We start from the raw sequence: 19941 nt of genomic DNA, 5'->3' as shown, positions 1-19941 counted from the left end.
GAAATCATTAAGCTTGATATTTTAAGAATGAACAATACCCTGAGATGGTACCAAAGCATGGATAAGTACCTGACCTCTTGTTGGTGCCCTGGAAATAGAAAGAAGGACCAAACCCTTGTGCATTGTCTCTATGTCATGGACACTTAGGAATCATGTGGTATTTCATGTTTGATAGAAAATTGCTCCTTAGCTCTCTCATCCTGTGCCTTGCTAGCACATTTCCATTCTTCCCTGTGGTAGTCATCTAGTGAGCCAGTCTACACAACTGCATGTCTATGTGATGCATGTCAATTTCACACAACTGTCCAAGAGCTTGACAGAGTAGACTGGCTAGACCCAACTTACTGGAGCACCCAGCTAGTTCAGAGACTGGCTCCGTGACAGAGTGAAAGGACCAGCTGCTGCGTGATCTCTGTCAGAGACCGCTTTGGTGAGAGGATGCATGTCTGGGGAAGGAGCAGGGCTCCTCTATGCAGCCTGTGTGCACACAAGAGCGCCCCTGCTCTGCACGTGGGATGAAGCCGCTGCTCCTGGTCACCAGGGCAAGAAGAGGCCAATGGAATATGGGGCCCCATGGTGAGTCCAGTTGACTCAGTTTCTTTTGGGCAAGGCCTTCTTCAGTCAACATTAAAACCCCCCAAAGAAAGACTTCCTCCTCTGAACATGGAATTAAACTTTTCCACTTTACTTTGGGGGAAGATGGGTGGGGGGAGGGGCTCTTTTTCCTACGATTCTCTTGACATCAATTAGTTTTTACCCATCAAGCAATTTTTAAATTATGTTTTGGACATGGGACTCTGTAATGAGGAAAAGAAAGAAATTTAACAATAAATAATATTATGTCTACAAATGAGACAATGGAAACAAATGTAAAATTCATACATGCTCACCATAGAAAACATGGGAAATACAGAAAGGTGTTTTTAAAAAGCAGCCATAATCTCATCACCCAAACACATTCTTGCTAATTCAAGAGAGCAGGATCCTGTGTTTCTTGCATACTGCCATATCCTTAGTAGTAGGAATCATGCTTAGTACGTAGTAAGTGCTTAATAAATATTTGTTGACTGAATCTTGCTTAGAATTTAGTAAGTGCTTAATAAACATTTGCTAGTACTTTGGTGCATTTATTTCCAGTCTTTTTAAATCTCTATTTTACATGATTATAGTAGACCCCATTAATAACATATCTTTTTTAACTTACCATGATAACACAGATATGCTGATGCCATAAAAGTTCTTTATAAATACCATTCTTAAAGATACTTAGTATCTCTATCTTGTATGAACCTCATTTACTTATTTACTTTTATATTACTAAATATTTTGTGGAAATATACATTTCAAAAGTACTTTGTGAAATGAATTGAATTCTGCCAACGTGTATAAGAAATTAGAATAAATAAATAATTTCATTTTTAAAAAAGTACTTTGTGAATAAGGCTTGCCTTTAGAGAAGTAGATCAATTGGCTGCTGTACTAGGCCCAGCCATGTTCAGTGGAACCTAAAAAGTTCCTGAAATCACATTCTATTATTTAGTTCCAGAGTCTCACACTGGAGTGCATGAGGAAATAATGCCAGAGGGAAGTCTTGAAATTAGAATCAGGACATGACCTCATCAGACTCTTGTAATTAAAGAATAGCTTTGGAATATCTTGTATGAAGAAATTAACTCAAAGAAGTAGCTATTATGTTAAATTCTGGAAATACAGAGTCTTGAGAATTCAGTTCAATTAAAGCATTTTCTTATATGTAATCCCAGTTTTCTCTCCTTTTCAACAATTCCCTGGTTTAATATTCAGTTTAAAGATGTGATTTTTGTTCAGGTTAATACAGCGCCATCTGGTGCTAAAATGAAAAATGAGCATGTAGGAGTAGGCTAGGATGACTTCTCTGATTTCAAATGCTGACTTCTATAAGAGATGAAAGGGAATCGATATGTGGTTTCTTGCAGGATTCCCTGGTGTCAGAACTGGGGAAAAGCTTTAGCTGACTTCTAACTCCAGATTGCTACAGCATACGCTTGATTAACTCAACCATCTATTAGAAATTCCTATCAAAATTCAAAAGGAATATACAAATAGGGAGAAATGCTTATCAGAAAAGGAAACGATATAAAGGGGCCACATTCTGAAATTTTCTGTATGACCTAGTGCAGGTGAGACTGGACTTAAGGAAGGCTCATCTACCACACAGGAAGGGAAAGCATGGGAAAGGAGTGAGGCAGATGTTGGCAGACCCCAATACCTACCAGCTCACAGTGGCAGGAGGTGGAGGTGAGGATGGGTTATGGGTCACTTAGGGAGAGGTGAAAGTGGATCTTCCCTCTGCTTTGGAAACTGCACCAGATTTTGGCAACTGCACTCACTTGGCACATGAAATTCAGGCCTGTTATGCCTGCCTTCCAAGAAAGGGGTCCGGTAAGTTAGAAAGTGAAATCATGTACCCCCAACAGACTTCCCACTGGACCACTAAATATCAGAAAGCATTTCGGCCATTGACTGTTTCCAAGCCCAATAAATAATCCCTGAAGATTCTAAATTCAGCCAATCATTCAAATGTGACAACCACAGAAAAACATTCTCAGACGTGCAACTATTCGGAGAGCTTTCCATCCATGTAGCTTTCCCCAAAGAAAACACATCCAGCATTTAAGGATTGTGGCAGCAAGTAATGAAACCAATATAACTCAAAAATTAGGCTGTCTTTGTACCTAGTAAAGATATATTAGAATAACTGCACCACGAAGAGAAGAAAATTAATACCACTGCCCTCAGTGTCAACCTTTATCCGTATTACTCTCTGTTCCTAAAATCCTGGGAGGAGGAGAGGGAAGAGAGTGACATTGTCTCAGGTTCTCATCTTTTTTTTTTATTTTTTGAATGATTTTATTGCTTTTAATAAATTAGAAGAGGGTTACACAGATGTTTGTATTTACACAAAGATTTTCAATTTCCATTTGCTAGTCTCTCCTTGTAAACTGAAGTTTCCATCTTTCCATTCAGCCTGAAAAACATCTTTTTTATTAAATATAATAATATGTAATTGACAATTAATTCCCTTAGCTTTAATTTTTCCAAAAAAAATGTTGATTTTGTCATCTTCTTGGAGTATACTTTCATTGGTTATAGTCAATATTGATAGCTTTTTGTTTTCTTTTCATATCTTCAAGATGTTTCTGCATTGATTTCTGTTATCAATTTAAATACTAAATTTACCAGATTCTCTAAAAGTTAAATGTGGCCATGTGACACATCCCTCACTAAAGAAATGCATATGTGTCAAGGGCATTACGAGGGACTTTTAAATAAGTTATTGTTTCCATTGCTTTTATTTATTTATTTATTTTTTAATTTATTTTTTTTATTGGTTGTTCAAAACATTATAAAGCTATTGACATATCATATTTCATACAATAGATTCAAGTTGGTTATGAACTCCCAATTTTACCCCAAATACAGATTGCAGAATCACATCGGTTACACATCCACATTTTTACATAATGCCCTATTAGTAACTGTTGTATTCTGCTACCTTTACTATCCTCTACTATCCCCCCTCCCTCCCCTCCCATCTTCTCTCACTACCCCATCCACTGTAATTCATTTCTCTCCTTGTTTATTTTCCCATTCCCCTCACAACCTCTTATATGTAATTTTGTATAACAATGAGGGTCTCCCTCCATTACCATGCAATTTCCCTTTCTCTCCCTTTCCATCCCACCTCATGTATCTGTTTAATGTTAATCTTTTCTTCCTGCTCTTCCTCCCTGCTCTGTTCTTAGTTGCTTTCATTATATCAAAGAAGACATTTGGTATTTGTTTTTTAGGGATTGGCTAGCTTCACTAAGCATGATCTGCTCTAGTGCCATCCATTTCCCTGCAAATTCTATGATTTTGTCATTTTTTAGTGCTGCGTAGTACTCCATGGTGTATAAATGCCACATTTTTTTTATCCATTCATCTATTGAAGGGCATCTGGGTTGGTTCCACAGTCTAGCGATTGTGAATTGTGCTGCTATGAACATCAATGTAGCAGTATCCCTGTAGTACGCTCTTTTAAAGTCTTCAGGGAATAGTCCAAGAAGGGCAATAGCTGGGTCAAATGGTGGTTCCATTCCCAGCTTTCCCAGAAATCTCCATACTGCTTTCCAGATTGGCCGCACCAGTTTGCAGTCCCACCAGCAATGTATAAGAGTACCCTTTTCCCCACATCCTCTCCAGCACTTGTTGTTGTTTGACTTCATAATGGCTGCCAATCTTACTGGAGTGAGATGGTATCTTAGGGTGGTTTTGATTTGCATTTCTCTGACTGCTAGAGATGGTGAGCATTTTTTCATGTACTTGTTGATTGATTGTATGTCCTCCTCTGAGAAGTGTCTGTTCAGGTCTTTGGCCAATTTGTTGATTGGGTTATTTGTTTTCTTATTGTTTAATTTTTTGAGTTCTTTGTATACTCTGGATATTAGGGCTCTATCTGAAGTGTGAGGAGTAAAAATTTGTTCCCATGATGTAGGCTCCCTATTTACCTCTTTTATTGTTTCTCTTTCTGAGAGAAAACTTTTCAGTTTAAGTAAGTCCCATTTGTTGATTCTTGTTATCAACTTTTGTGCTATGGGTGTCCTATTAAGGAATTTGGAGCCTGACCCCACAGTATGTAGATCGGCGCCAACTTTTTCTTCTATCAGACGCAGAGTCTCTGATTTGATATCTAGGTCCTTGATCCATTTTGAGTTAACTTTTGTGCATGGCGAGAGGAGGGGATTCAGTTTCATTTTGTTGCATATGGATTTACAGTTTTCCCAGCACCATTTGTTGAAGATGCTATCCTCCCTCCATTGCATGCTTTTAGCCCCTTTATCAAATATAAGATAGTTGTAGCTTTGTGGATTAGTCTCTGTCCTCTATTCTGTACCATTGGTCCACCCTCCTGTTTTGGTACCAGTACCATGCTGTTTTTGTTACTATTGCTCTGTAATATAGTTTTAAGTCTGGTATCGCTATACCGCCTGATTCGCACTTCCTGCTTAGAATTGCTTTTGCTATTCTGGGTCTTTTATTTTTCCATATGAATTTCATGATTGCTTTATCCATTTCTACAAGAAATGCCGTTGGGATTTTGATTGGCATTGCATTAAACCTATAGAGAACTTTTGGTAATATCGCCATTTTGATGATGTTAGTTCTGCCTATCCATGAACAGGGTACATTTTTCCACCTTCTAAGATCTTCTTCTATCTCTCTCTTTAGGGTTTTGTAGTTTTCATTGTATAAATCTTTCACCTCTTTTGTTAGGTTGATTCCCAAGTATTTTATTTTTTTTGAGGATATTGTGAATGGAGTGTTTTTCCTCATTTCCGTTTCAGAGGTTTTGTCGCTGATATACAGAAATGCCTTTGATTTATGCGTGTTGATTTTATATCCTGCCACTTTGCTGAATTCATTTATTAGTTCTAGTAGTTTTTTTTTAGACCCTTTTGGGTCTGCTAGGTATAGAATCATGTCATCTGCAAATAGTGATAATTTAAGTTCTTCCTTTCCTATTTTTATGCCTTTAATTTCTTTCATCTGTCTAATTGCTCTGGCCAGTGTTTCGAGAACTATATTGAATAGAAGTGGTGATAGAGGGCATCCCTGTCTTGTTCCAGATTTTAGGGGGAATGCCTTCAATTTTTCTCCATTGAGAATGATGCTAGCCTGAGGCTTAGCATAGATAGCTTTTACAATGTCGAGGTAAGTTCCTGTTATCCCTAGTTTTTCTAATGTTTTGAACATAAAGGGATGCTGTACTTTGTCGAATGCTTTTTCTGCGTCTATTGAGATGATCATATGGTTCTTATTTTTAAGTCTATTGATGTGGTGAATAACATTTATTGATTTCCGTATATTGAACCATCCTTGCGTCCCAGGGATGAATCCTACTTGATCATGGTGCACAATTTTTTTGATGTGCCTTTGTATCCGATTCGCCAGAATTTTATTGTGGATTTTTGCATCTAGGTTCATCAGAGATATTGGTCTGTAGTTTTCTTTCTTTGAGGTGTCTTTGTCTGGTTTCGGAATCAGGGTGATGTTGGCCTCATAGAATGAATTTGGCAGAGCTCCTTCTTTTTCTATTTCCTGAAATAACTTGAAAAGTATTGGTATTAATTCTTCCATAAAGGTTTTGTAAAACTCCGCTGTATACCCATCCGGTCCTGGGCTTTTCTTGGTTGGAAGTCTTTTGATTGCTTCTTCTATTTCATCTATTGTTATTGGTCTGTTTAAGTTGTGAGTATCCTCATGACTCAGTCTGGGCAAATCATATGACTTAAGGAATTTATCGATGTCTTCACTATCTTCTATTTTATTGGAATATAGGTTTTCAAAATAATTTCTAATTGTCTTCTGTATTTCTGTAGCGTCTGTTGTGATATTGCCTTTTTCATCCCGTATGTTAGTAATTTGAGTTCTCTCTCTTCTTCTCTTCTTTAGCATGGCTAAGGGTCTGTCGATCTTATTTATTTTTTCAAAGAACCAACTTTTAGTTTTGTTAATTTTTCCATAGTTTCTTTTGTTTCAATTTCGTTGATTTCCGCTCTGATTTTAATTATTTCTTGCCTTCTGCTACATTTGCTGTTGTTTTGCTCTTCCTTTTCTAGGGCTTTGAGATGAAGTGTGAGCTCATTTATTTGTTGGTTTTTCCTTTTTTTGAGGAATGACCTCCAAGCGATGAATTTCCCTCTTAAAACTGCTTTCATTGTGTCCCATAGATTCCGATATGTTGTGTCTGTATTTTCATTTATCTCTAAGAATTTTTTGATTTCCTCCTTTATGTCTTCTGTAACCCATTGATCATTCAGTAACATATTGTTCATTTTCCATGTGATGTAGGATTTTTCCTTCCTTCTTTTATCATTGATTTCCAGTTTCATTCCATTATGATCAGATAAAATGCATGGTATTATCTCCACCCCTGTATATTTACTGAGGGTTGCCCTATGGCATAATATATGGTCTATTTTTGAGAAGGATCCATGTGCTGCTAAGAAAAAAGTATATCCACTTGATGATGGTTGATATATTCTATATATGTCAGTTATGTCTAGGTTGTTGATTGTGATATTGAGTTCTATAGTTTCTTTATTCAGCTTTTGTTTGGAGGATCTGTCCAATGGTGAGAGAGGTCTGTTGAAGTCACCCATAATTATTGTGTTGTGGTCTATTTGATTCTTGAACTTGAGGAGAATTTGTTTTATGAATGTCGCAGCACCATTATTTGGTGCATAAATATTGATAATTGTTATGTCTTGTTGGTGAATGGTTCCTTTTAACAGTATATAATGTCCTTCCTTATCCCTTTTGATTAATTTAGTCTTGAAGTCAATTTTATTCGATATGAGGATGGCCACCCCTGCTTGCTTACGAGGACCGTGTGTGTGGTATATTTTTTCCCAACCTTTCACCTTCAGCCTGTGTATGTCTTTTCCAATCAGATGTGTCTCCTGGAGGCAGCATATTGTTGGATTTGTTTTTTTAATCCATGTTACCAGCCTATGTCGCTTTATTGGAGAGTTTAAGCCATTAACGTTTAGAGTTACAATTGATATATGGCTTGTACTTCCAGCCATGTTTGATTATTTATCTTCTTTTTTTTTTAATTTAGTTTGTTTCTCCATGGTTAGCTTTCCCCCCGCCCTCTGTCTTTATAGAGGCACTTGCCACTGATGGTTTTGGTTATTGTTTTTCATTTCTTCCTCGTGTAGTGTTTTGCTCAAGATGCTTTGCAATGCTGGTTTTCTGGCTGCAAATTCTTTTAGCTTTTGTTTATCATGAAAGATTTTTATTTCGTTGTCGTACCTGAAGCTTAATTTTGCTGGATACAGAATTCTTGGTTGGCATCCATTGTCTTTCAGTGTTTGAAATACGTTGTTCCAGGATCTTCTCGCTTTCAGCGTCTGTGATGAAAAATCCGTTGTTAACCTTATTGGTTTACCCCTGAATGTAATCTACCTCCTTTCTCTTGTAGCTTTTAATATTTTCTCTTTGTTCTGTATATTGGATATCTTCATAACAATGTGTCTTGGCGTTGGTCTACTGTGATTTTGTGTGCTCGGTGTCCTGTATGCATCTACAATTTGTATATCCGTTTCCTTTTTTATTTCTGGAAAGTTTTCTGTAATTATTTCATTCAGCAGGCTACTCCTTCCCTTGGTTTGAATCTCTGTACCTTCTTCTATCCCGATGACTCGTAGATTTGGTTTTTTTATGTTATCCCATATCTCTTGGATGTTTTTCTCGTGGTTTTTAACCAGCCTTTCTGAGTTGGCTAGGCTCTTTTCAAGATGATATATTTTGTCTTCATTATCTGATGTTCTGGCTTCTACTTGCTCCACTCTGTTGGTGACACTCTATAATTGAGTTTTTAATTTGGTTTATCATTTCCTTCATTTCTAGAATTATTGTTTGGTTTTTTTTTTTATAATCTCTATCTCTTGATAAAGATGCTTAACTTCTTCTTTTATCTGTTTATGTAATTCATTTTCAAAGTGTTCTTTCACTGTTTGGATTTGCTGTCTCGTATCTTCTTTAAGGTTCCATTCCATTTGTCTAAGGTATTCCTTGAGTTCTTTATATGACCATTTTTCTGCTGACTCTAGGTCCTCCTGAATATTTAGGCTGTCCTTCATTGTTTGTACTCCTTTTCTTCCTTGCTTTTTTATGCTGCTCATGTTACTTCTTGTTCTGTTTGCTGAGTTACTGTTTACTCTTATAGATTTATTTGATGCTTGGGAGGAAAGATATTAGAAGGGAAGGGAAGAAGTCACTAAAGAGAGTGAGAGTAGGCAGGTAGAATTCAAGGAAGGGGGAATAAGAAAATTGAAAAGAAATGAAAAGACAAAAGGAACAAAAATAACAAAGATTAGATAATAAAGAAAGAAAGATGAGAAAAAAATTTTAACAAAAATAATAATGATAATAAAAAAATTAAAATTAAAATTTAAAAAAAAATAATAATAATAAAATAAAAAAATTAAAAAAAATAGAAACATTGAAAAAAAGTAAAAGAACATCAACAAATAAAAATTGAAAATGAAAGAAAAAGAAGGAAAAAAAGAAAAAAAAAGAAAAAAAATGATAATAATAATAATAATAATAATAAATGCAGTCCTAGAGTTCTATTAACTTCTCTTCCAGTAGGTGGAGCTGTGCCCACTGGGCCAAGCTTCTCCTCTCAGTAGGTGGGAACCATTCACTGTGCAGCAGCTCTTTCTCCTAGACTGGGCTGGTCTCCAATCCTGAGTGTCTAGGGCCTTGTCTTGTGTTTCCTCAAGCCAGGCCATTCTCACCTGTGGCGCTCACCACAATACTGTCTACACGCCAGGTCTGCTGCTCCTGGGAGCCCTGTTTTCATGAACACCTGGCCTCACTCTCCCTGTTTGCCTCCCTCAGACCCTAAGTTTGTAGAGCTTGGGGCTGAGATCCCCCAGCGAATTTGCTTGCCCTCCTGTAGCCACGCCCCCAGTAGCTGGTGCAAGAGCCCTCAGTTGTCAGCACTGGTGGGAGCGGTAGCCGGGAGTTCCGCGCCGCGAGTCCCGCGCCACTCCTGATTCCCTCGGTCTGGTTATTGCGTTCACAGGAGAGCTGGGAGTGGCCCTTAAGGTTTCCCCGCTGTGTGGAGAGAGATGACTAGGGGATTACACACCTGTCGCGCTGGTTTCAATGCAGTTATCTCCTCCGCCCGTGACGCCATTTCTCTGCCATGGTGGTTTCCCATGCAAATGGTGACAGTTCGTTCCCTTTGCCGGGTGACCAATGCAACGGGTGGGTCATGACTGTCTCTCCCAATCCCCGTTTCAGTCCTGTGGCCACTGCCTATGAAGGCTCGGTTGGCTTTTACCTCTGTAAGTTCCTAAGGGCCGACCAATTATTTCAGTGGGATCGTTAGTGCTGAGTCACACGAAGAAGGCGAACCGGAGCTTAATTGCCTCCGATTCAGGCTCTGTGTGTGTGCTCTGAGGGGCCCAGCCTGTACACCCCAGATCCACGTCAGCTCAGCATTGCCTAGTGATCCTGAGCAAACAGCATTTAGACAGTTTACGGCTCCCTATGCCCGCGCAGTTGAAGATGTCAGAGACTTGATCTCTCTGCGCCTGCCACCATGTTAGGTCTCCTCAGTAATATTCATGTTGCCCTTACAGCTTCCTGGCATAAGCAAGTTCTTGGGATTATACAAACTGCTGCTTCTGTTTCCAGTCCAGATTTCTAGGAATGAAACCCTGCCGCCGTCGCCTCCGTCTCTGGGCCGCGCTCACGGGCGCTGCGCTCGTGTGCGACCGTAGCAGAGCCGCCCTGGCCTCCACAGCTCTTCAGCCTGGTGCCCGGCCCCTGGGGCCCAAGCGGCTGCCGCCGCGGCTCTCCGTCCCCCTCCTCTGGAGCACGGGTCCCCTGGCAGGGGGGTGCAGAACGACCCCAGAGCAGGCTCTGCCCGAAGGTGCAGCGGTGAACAGGCCACCGAGGCGCTCGAGGCTGCAGTCCAGCCTTCGGAGGACAGGGCTCGGCACGCAGCCCAGCTCCAACCTCTAGGTGCGGCTGCCGGACAATGTATACAGAGCCATCAAGACAGCAAGCAGAAAGCAAATGGCGGCTCCCGCGGAGTGGATTTACGGCACAGAAACCACAGCCCCGCCAACAATCCCAATCCACAAACTCTCCCTGTATAAAAAATATTCAAAAAAAAAAAAAAAAAGGCGGGGCGCACTGAGCTTTCTTTGCCTCGGGTACTTACAATCCACTGCTGATTACACACTCAGCTTCTCTGCCCGGAGCGAAAGAGGAAGCAGATGGGAGCAAAGCGCCTGGGGCTCTCAGGTTCTCATCTTGCAGAAGGAAAAGTGATGTTTTCTATTTTGTTATTGACCATGATACAGGAATGAGTCCTATAATGTTGTTTAATATATTGCTTAATCACTTATTAGTACAGGATTATTAGTAAAGAAAGAAAGAAGTGAAGAAAATTTGTTCAATTTGATAAGGTGAAAAAAGAATAAGAGAAACAGCAAATTTAATCTAATTACATTTTTTTTAAAAAAAAATTGATACTGGGGTTTGAACTCTGAGGTGCTTTACCACTGAGATACATCCCCAGCCCATTTTTAGTTTTCTTTCTGAGACAGGGTCTCAGTAATTTGCTTAGGGCTTTGCTAAATTGCTAAGACTGGCCTCCACCTTGCAATCCTCCTGCCTTGGCCTCCCATGTTGCTGGGATTACAAATGAGCACCACCATGCCAGGCTAGGAACATTGATTTTTAAAGTTTTAAATTAAATGTTTCCTTATATATAATCAGAGACATGATAAATTATGATATAATGGTATATTAAGAATTGTAATGCATAAATAAATAAATAAATAAATTTTAAACAATAGATTAAATCCTTGCAGATATAAATCAGCAATATAGTAAAATCATAATACTCATAAGTATACTTGGACATTCAATATTTAAAAGTCTATTTCTATAACATTCAGTTAGCAGGTATTTTGTGAATGCCTATTATTAAATCTCAGAATAATCTAACATACTCCTCATCATTTCTAATACATAGATCCCAATCACCTTGTTCATGTAACTCTGTAGTTCTTTTCTTCAATGCAATTATCATTTTCTGCAATTATCTTTTACCTTTAGTTGTTTCCTTGTTTACTGTCTGTCTTCCTTTACTAAAATGCCATTTCTCTAAGGTCAATGTTCTTGTCTCTCTTGTTCATGGCCAGGCTTTTCCTTCCTGTGTTACTACTAGATGGCAGGCAAATGAGCCTTCCTTCAGCTCTCTGAACATCTCCCACATCTAACAAAGAAGTTGTCACCAAATTTACTCAATATTTATTGCATTAATTAAATATTTTTGTAATATTTGTTCATTCAATATTGCCTGTTAAATGGATGAATGAATTTCTATGAATGGAAGGATGACAGTAATCCTGAATCCCTGCCCTTGTATTGCCTGTAATTTAGTAAGGGAGACAGACCACCCAACCAGTACCTCCATGATTAGTATTGAAACCCTATTTTGCTAATCAAACTTTTTAATTTTAACCTGCTGAATAAAAGACAGGTATTGTTTTTCAGGAATCTTCCACAACTTCCTCTAAAGAAAAGCCTGGAAAAGTAGAAGCACAAAGCAGTAACTTCCTGTTTCCTAAAGCCTGCCACCAAAGGACACGAAGCAACTCCACCAGTAAGTGTCTCATCGAAACATCTTCAGGAACAGGGCCAAGTGCTTTTGAATATCAGGAATATCAATGATGAGGGGAGGTTTGGGGTGGGTGGATCTCTTCTGATCCAGTGGGACCAAACCAAGATGGCAGACTGCTTGCCTCTCTGAGAGCATTCTTTTTGGCTTGTGCAGGTCCTGGCCAGCTAGAGGGCTTCGCATTGGCTTTTTGAGTTTTCTGTGGTAAACTCGTCTTCTAGCTAGGCTCCTACTGCCATGCTGAGAAGATTTGGCCTGGAGGATAAGAGAAAAAGGGTTACTCTTGTTCTGATTTCTGACATTTCCTTAATCCTAAGTAAGCCACTCTGTCTCCCAGGGCTTCTGTCACCCCATCTGTAACATGATGGGGGTTGAGGCTTGAAGACTTCATGATTCTTCATTGCTGCAAATAGACTAGCATTTATATAAAAGTCAGGAAAATGTGAAGAATGCATGAAAGTTTGAAGAAGTTAAAATTACATCAAATTATAATATTAGAAATAATCTATACTGATATTTTCAATTATTTCTCAGTTATTCCTATATAGCCTATAGGAAAATTAGGCACATACATGAACACACATGAATCTATATCTATATCTCATGTCATTGGGAAATCTGTTGTAAAGACTGTTTTTAGTAGACGTATGCCATTTCATTGTATGAACATGCACAATCTACTCTTACTAGATATTTAAGTTATTCTCAGTGTTTTGCTAACATAATCCACGTTGCTGAGTTTGTAAGTGAAATTTTGTTTGTAAGTGAAAATTTGTAACATCTTAAAGGAAATACAGTGTGCTACCATATTCGTAGATAGAAATTATTTGAAAAAAAGTTACATCTGCACTGAAATATGTAGAATTTTTTCTTATTATTATTCCCTAAAAAGTACTGACATAGCAATTACATTGTATTATGAATAATCTAGAGATGATTTAAAGTATACAGAAAGATTGTACAGGTTATATGGAGATACTACCCTATCTTAGGCAAAGGATAGAAACACATTCATGGATTTTGGTATCCATGGGGATTCTGGGACCAATCCATATGGATTTGAAATGACTATAAACGAGATAGTGGACTGGTGTATGGTTAAGGGCTCACTTCTGAGAAACAATGCACTTGAATTTGAATCCTGCCTCCTAGAACTAAGTATTGATGTGACTTTGAACAAGTCCTTTAAAAATCTCTGAACCTCTTGCTATGGCTTGAATACAAGGTGTCCTGAAGAGCTTGTGTGTGAGACAATGAAGAAATGTTCAGAGGTGAAATTAGATTATGAGAGCTGCAATCTAATCAGTGGATTAATCCACTTGATGGACTAATAATTTGAATGGACTACAGTACTAGGTGTTAATTGTAGACAGGTGGGGTCCTCGCTTGTAGCCTGGTTGGTGCAGACAGAAGGTGGTCCCCACTTACGGCCCAGTCGTCAGAGATGGAAGGCAGCGCAGAACGCAGAGGCCTTGGTTGTGGGTCACCAGACCAAGCTCTGAACACAGCACAAGAAATGGCAAAATAGAGCCTGGGAACCCACCGCAGAGAGGTGGAGTTGAGCACCACGGAGATCTGGCAGCGTAGAGATGCAGGCTTACAGATCCTCTAAGATTAGAGCGCGCCAGACTACGACCCACGTCACTGCAGGACACCAGACCGAGGACCACACTCGGGACACAGTGGACGAATAGCCTAGTCCCCTCCACCTCACCAGACACCCGGGTGGGGAATCAGGTGGTCACCATCTTGGAAAATCTACACATCAGCTTTTGGCGGATGTAGCAGACAGCGAGATTGGCACTAGAACGGGCGTGTGAGTCCCAGCCCCCGCACCCAGCTGTGATAACTCAAAACCTTTCACACCAGCTCTCGGTGGGCGTGAATAGCAGAGCCGAGTGAAACTAAAAAGGTGCCTGATCTCCAACTCCCACTCCCCCAGCTGTGATAACCCAAAACCTTTCTCGCCAGCTCTCTCTCTGGGTGTGGCTATCAGAAGGAATACAGACAGAACAAGTTGCTGGTTTCCAACTGCCCCTCTCCACAGCTGTGATGACCTGGTGACTACCCAACACAGAGGTAGTGTTCGGTTGATCAGGAGTGCAGGGCAGCCAGGGCGACGCATGTCCAGAGTGAACCCAGGGCTTCAGAGAAGAGTCCCAGTAATTGGGGCCTGATGGGCAGGAGAAATGAGGGAGATAGAGACCAGGAGCAACCCAAAGAGACTGGGATTGGAGAGGCACCCAGCAGGGGAGGGAGTGCAGCCTCACACGATTGCTTCCCCCACCCTGAGGGTAGTGACTCAACCTGGAATGCACAACGCCACCTACAGGAAGAGAAGAAAATAGAATTCTAAGAGTATTTTTTTTCCTTCTTTCCTTTTTTCTTTTTATCTTTCTCTTCTCTCTTTTCCTCTCTTTTTTCATTCCTTTTTCTCTATCTTTTCACCTGTCTTTTTCCTTCTTCTTTTCTTTTTACTTTTCTCCCTCCTTCTCTTCCTCTCCCAACCTCCCAAGTGTTACTATTTCTACTACATATAAATTACTAAATGCAAATAGGTAATTCTTTCTATGCTTCTTATTGTCCTCTCATGCACTTAGTCACCCTAAAGTACCTCCTGTCTATGTCCTGTTAATGACCCCCTTCATTAGAGTTCTCCTCCAAAGTAGCTGATATATTAACCCCCATACCCCACATCTTTCCCCGTAAACATAAAGTCCTACACCTGACCCTCAGTTCTCTATATGCCACCAGAATCTGTATGCCTTTGATGAAGCTAATGAATATATTTTAAACTATAATTAAATCCAACATCTCTAGACATTGTCTCCCATCACAAAGGAGAGATCTCGAAACTATAAAAGAGCAATACTAATTTATAGGAAAAAAATAATAACAAAACAGTCACCCACAGCTGGAAAGAAATGTGAGAAATATGAAAAAACAAGGAAAGAAAGAGCCACAAACAAAGCAGGACAACTAAAAAATAGAGGAGATGATAATTTCAGCAGAGAAAATATCAGATAAAGATTTCAAGATATACATGGTCAGATGATCTGGAGTCTTAGGAGGACTTTAGACAGCAAATGCATACAATGAAAGATCACTTTGACAATGAATTACATAAACAAATCCAAGAAGCAAAAGATCAACTCTACAGGGAGATAGAGGTTATAAAAAAACAAAACAAAACAAAACAAAAAAAACAGAAATCCTGGAAATGAAGGAAATAATAAACCAAATTAAAAACTCAAATGAGAGTATCACCAGCAGAGTAGAACACTTAAAAGTCAGAACACCAGAGAACGAAGACAAAGTACATCATCTAGAAAAGATCGTAGACAGCTTAGAAAGGATGATAAGAAACCACGAGCAGAACATCCAAGAAATATGGGATAATATAAATAGACCAAATTTAAGAGTTATTGGGATAGAGGAATGTATAGAGGTCCAAACCAAAGGAATGAGCAATCCCTTCAATGAAATAATTTTAGAAAATTCTCCAGACATGAAGAATGAAATGGGAACCCAAATCCTAGAAGCCTACAGGATGCTGAATGTACAAAACCACAAGAGACCCACACCAAGACACATTATAATGAAAACACCTAACATACAGAACAAGGAGAGAATTTTAAAATCCACAAGAGAAAAGAAGCAGATTACATTTAGGGGTAAACCAATTAGGTTAACGGTAGATTTTTCAACACAGACTCTGAAAGCTAGAAGATGCTGGAACAACGTATTTCAAACACTGAAAGATAATGGGTTCCAACCAAGAATCTTGTATCCAGCAAAATTAAGCTTCAGGTTTGAAGATGAAATAAAAACCTTCCATGATAAACAAAAATTAAATGAATTTGCAGCTAGAAAACCAGCATTTCAAAGCATCATTGGCAAAACATTACATGAAGAGGAAATGAAAAATAACAAAGAAAATCAATAGTGGGAGGTAGTACAACGAAAAAGAGGAAAACCAAATCAAGTTAAATAATAAAAATAAACAAACATGGCTGAAAGTATAAACCATATCTCAATAGTAACCCTAAATGTTAATGGCTTAAACTCACCAATCAAAAGACACAGGCTAGCAGACGGGATTTAAAAAAAAAGATCCAACAATATGCTGCCTACAGGAGACTTATCTGATAAGAAAAGACATACACAGACTGAAGGTGAAAGGTTGGGGAAAATCCTACCACTCACATGGACCTTGGAAGCAAGCAGAGTTGTCCATACTCATATCAGATAAAATAGACTTCAAGCCAAAGTTAATCAAAAGGGATAAAGAAGGACACTAAATACTGCTAAAGGGAACCATTCACCAACAAGACATAACAATCATTAATATATATGCCCTAAACAATGGTGCAGCTATGTTCATCAATCAAACTCTTCTCAAGTTCAAGAGACAAATAGACCACAACACAATAATCATGGGGATTTTAATACACCTCTCTCACCACTGGAAAGATCTTCCAAACAAAAGTTGAATAAAGAAACTATAGAACTCAATAACACAATTAATAACTTAGACTTAATTGACATATATAGAATATATCAACCAACATCAAGTGGATACACTTTTTTCTCAGCAGCACATGGATCCTTCTCAAAAATAGCCCATATATTATGTCACAGGGCAACTCTTATCAAATACAAAGGAGTAGAAATACTACCATGCATTTTATCCAATCATAATGGAATGAAATTGGAAATCAATGATAAAATAAGGAAGAAAAATTCCTACATCACATGGAGAATGAACAATATGCGACTGAATGAACAATGGGTTATTAAAGACATCAAAGAGGAAATTAAAAAATTCTTAGAGGTAAATGAAAACACAGACACAACATATTGAAATCTCTGAGACACTATGAAAGCAGTACCAAGAGGAAAGTTCATTGCATGGAGTTCATTCCTTAAAAGAAGAAAAAGCCAACAAATAAATGGCCTCACCCTACATCTTAAAGCTCTAGAAAAAGAGAACAAATCAACAGCAAATGCAGTAGAAGGCAAGAAATAATTAAAATCAGAGCTGAATTCAATGAAATTGAAACAAAAGAAACAATTAACAAAATTAAAAGTTGGTTCTTTGAAAAAAATAAATAAGATTGACAGACCTTTAGCCATGTCAATGAAGAGAAGAAGAGAGAGAACCCAAATTACTAGCATTCGGGATAAAAAAGGCAATATCACAACAGACACTACAGAAATACAGAAGATAATTAGAAATTATTTTGAAACCTTATACTCCAATAAAATAGAAGATAGTGAAGGCATTGATAAATTCCTTAAGTCATATGATCTGCCTAGATTGAGTCAGGATGATACACACAACTTAAACAGACCAATATCAAGTGAGGAAATAGAATAAGCCATCAAAAGATTACCAACCAAGAAAAGCCCAGGACCAGATAGGTATACAGCTCAGTTTTACAAGACCTTTAAAGAAGAACTAATACCAATGCTCTTCAATCTATTTCAGGAAATAGAAAAAAAGGGAGTACTTCCAAATTTATTCTATGAGGCCAATATCACCCTGATTCCAAAACTAGACAAAGATACTTTAAAGAAAGAAAACTTCAGACCAATATCTCTAATGAATATAGAAAAATCCTCAATAAAATCCTGGCAAATCGGATACAAAAAGATATCAAAAAGATTGTACACCATGATCAAGTGGGATTCATCCCCAGGATACAAGTTTGGTTCAATATATGGAATTCAATAAATGTAATTCATCACATCAATAGACTTAAAGATAAGAACCATATGATCATCTTGATAGATGCAGAAAAAGCATTTGACAAAGTACAGCACCCCTTTATGTTCAAAACACTAGAAAAACTAGGGATAACAGGAACTTACCTCAACATTGTAAAAGCTATCTATGCTAAGCCTCAGGCCAGCATCATTCTAAAAGGAGAAAAACTGAAGGCATTCCCTCTAAAATCTGGAACAAGACAGGGATGCCCTCTCTCACCACTTCTATTCAACATAGTTCTTGAAACACTGGCCGGAGCAATTACACAGATGAAAGAAATTAAAGGGATAACTATAGGAAAAAAACTTAAACTAGCACTATTTGCTGATGATATGATTCTATATCTAGAAGACCCAAAAAACTCTACCAAGAAACTTCTGGAACTATTAAATTAATTCAGCAAAGTGGCAGGATATAAAATCAACACCCATAAATCAAAGGCATTCCTGTATATCAGTGACAAATTCTCTGAAAAGGAAATAAGGAAAACTACCCCATTCACAATATCCTCAAAAAAAAAAAAAAAAAAAAAACACTTGGGAATCAACTTAACAAAAGAGATGAAAGATCTATACAATGAAAACTATAGAACCCTAAAGAGAAATAGAAGAAGACCTTAGAAGATGGAAAGATCTACCTTGCTCATGGATAGGCAAAATTAATATTATTAAAATGACCATATTACCAAAAGCATTATACAGATTCAATGCAATTCCAATTAAAGTCCCAATGGCATTCCTCACAGAAATAGAAAAAGCAATTATGAAATTCATCTGAAAAAATAAGAGACCCAGAATAGCTAAAGCAATTCTAAGCAGGAAGAGTGAAACAGGTGGCATCACTATACCACATCTTAAACTGTACTACAGAGCAATAGTAACAAAAACAGCATGGTACTGGCACCAAAACAGGCTAGTAGACCAATGGTACAGAATAGAGGACACAGAGACTAACCAAACTACAACTACCTTATATTAGACAAAGGTGCTAAAAGCATGCACTGGAGAAAGGATAAAATCTTCAACAAATGGTGTTGGGAAATCTGGAAATCCATATGCAACAAAATGAAATTGAATCCCTATTTCTCACCATGCACAAAAGTTAACTCAAAATGGATTAAGGATCTAGGAATCAAACCAGAGACTCTGCGTCTAATAGAAGAAAAAGTAGGCCCTAATCTCCATCACATGGGGCTAGGCCTCAATTTCCTTAATAAGACACCTATAGCACAAGAATTAAAACCAAGAATTAACAAATGGGATGAATTCAAACTAAAAAGGTTTTTTCTCAGCAAGAGAAATAATATGTGAGGTGAATAGGGAGCCTACATCCTGGGAACAAATTTTTACCCCTCATACATCAGGTAGAGCTCTAATCTCTAGGGTATACAAAGAACTCAAAAAGTTAAACACCAATAAAACAAATAACCCAATCAACAAATGGGCTAAGGACTTGAACAGACACTTCTCAGAAGAGGCTATACAATCAATAAACAAATATACAAAAAAATGCTCATCATCTCTAGTAATCAGAGAAATACAAATTAAAACTACTCTAAGATACCATCTCACTCCAGTAAGAATGGAAGCCATGATGAAGACAAACAACAAGTGCTGGAGAGGATGCGGGGGGAAAGGTACACTCATACACTGCTGGTGGGACTGCAAACTGGTGCATCCAATTTGGAAAGTAGTATGGAGATTCCTTGGAAAGCTGGAAATGGAACCACCATTTGACCCAGCTATTCCTCTTCTCGGTCTATACCCAAAAGACCTAAAAACAGCACACTACAGGGACACAACCACATCAATGTTTATAGCAGCACAAATCACAATAGCTAGACTATGGAGCCAGCCTAGATGCCTTTCAATGGATGAATGGATAAAAAAATGTGGCATATATACACAATGGAATATTACTCAGCACTAAAAAATAA

At 38.3% G+C, this 19941-nt stretch overlaps 1 protein-coding gene across 3 annotated transcripts in view; it reads left to right on the top strand.

Annotated features, from left to right (window-relative positions):
• Positions 1–19941, top strand: part of Il16 (interleukin 16) — a 128225-nt gene that overhangs the window by 56829 nt on the left and 51455 nt on the right. For all 3 annotated transcript variants that reach the window (XR_006850448.2, XM_046438479.2, XM_046438470.2), the window contains exon 3: positions 12112–12220. Coding sequence is in view for 2 of the 3 variants with exons in the window: in XM_046438479.2 (XP_046294435.2) it covers positions 12112–12220 (109 nt within the window). In the remaining variant the exon portion in view is untranslated. The remainder of the gene's footprint in view (positions 1–12111; positions 12221–19941) is intronic.

This window comes from Marmota monax, unplaced genomic scaffold (genome assembly GCF_021218885.2).
Source record: "Marmota monax isolate L192 unplaced genomic scaffold, Marmota_monax_Labrador192_F-V1.1 WCK01_AAM20220418_F8-fsc00005, whole genome shotgun sequence".
Classification (NCBI taxonomy): domain Eukaryota; kingdom Metazoa; phylum Chordata; class Mammalia; order Rodentia; family Sciuridae; genus Marmota; species Marmota monax.
The sequence above is the reverse complement of the archived record's forward strand: the minus strand, read 5'-3'. Positions and strand labels throughout refer to the sequence as shown.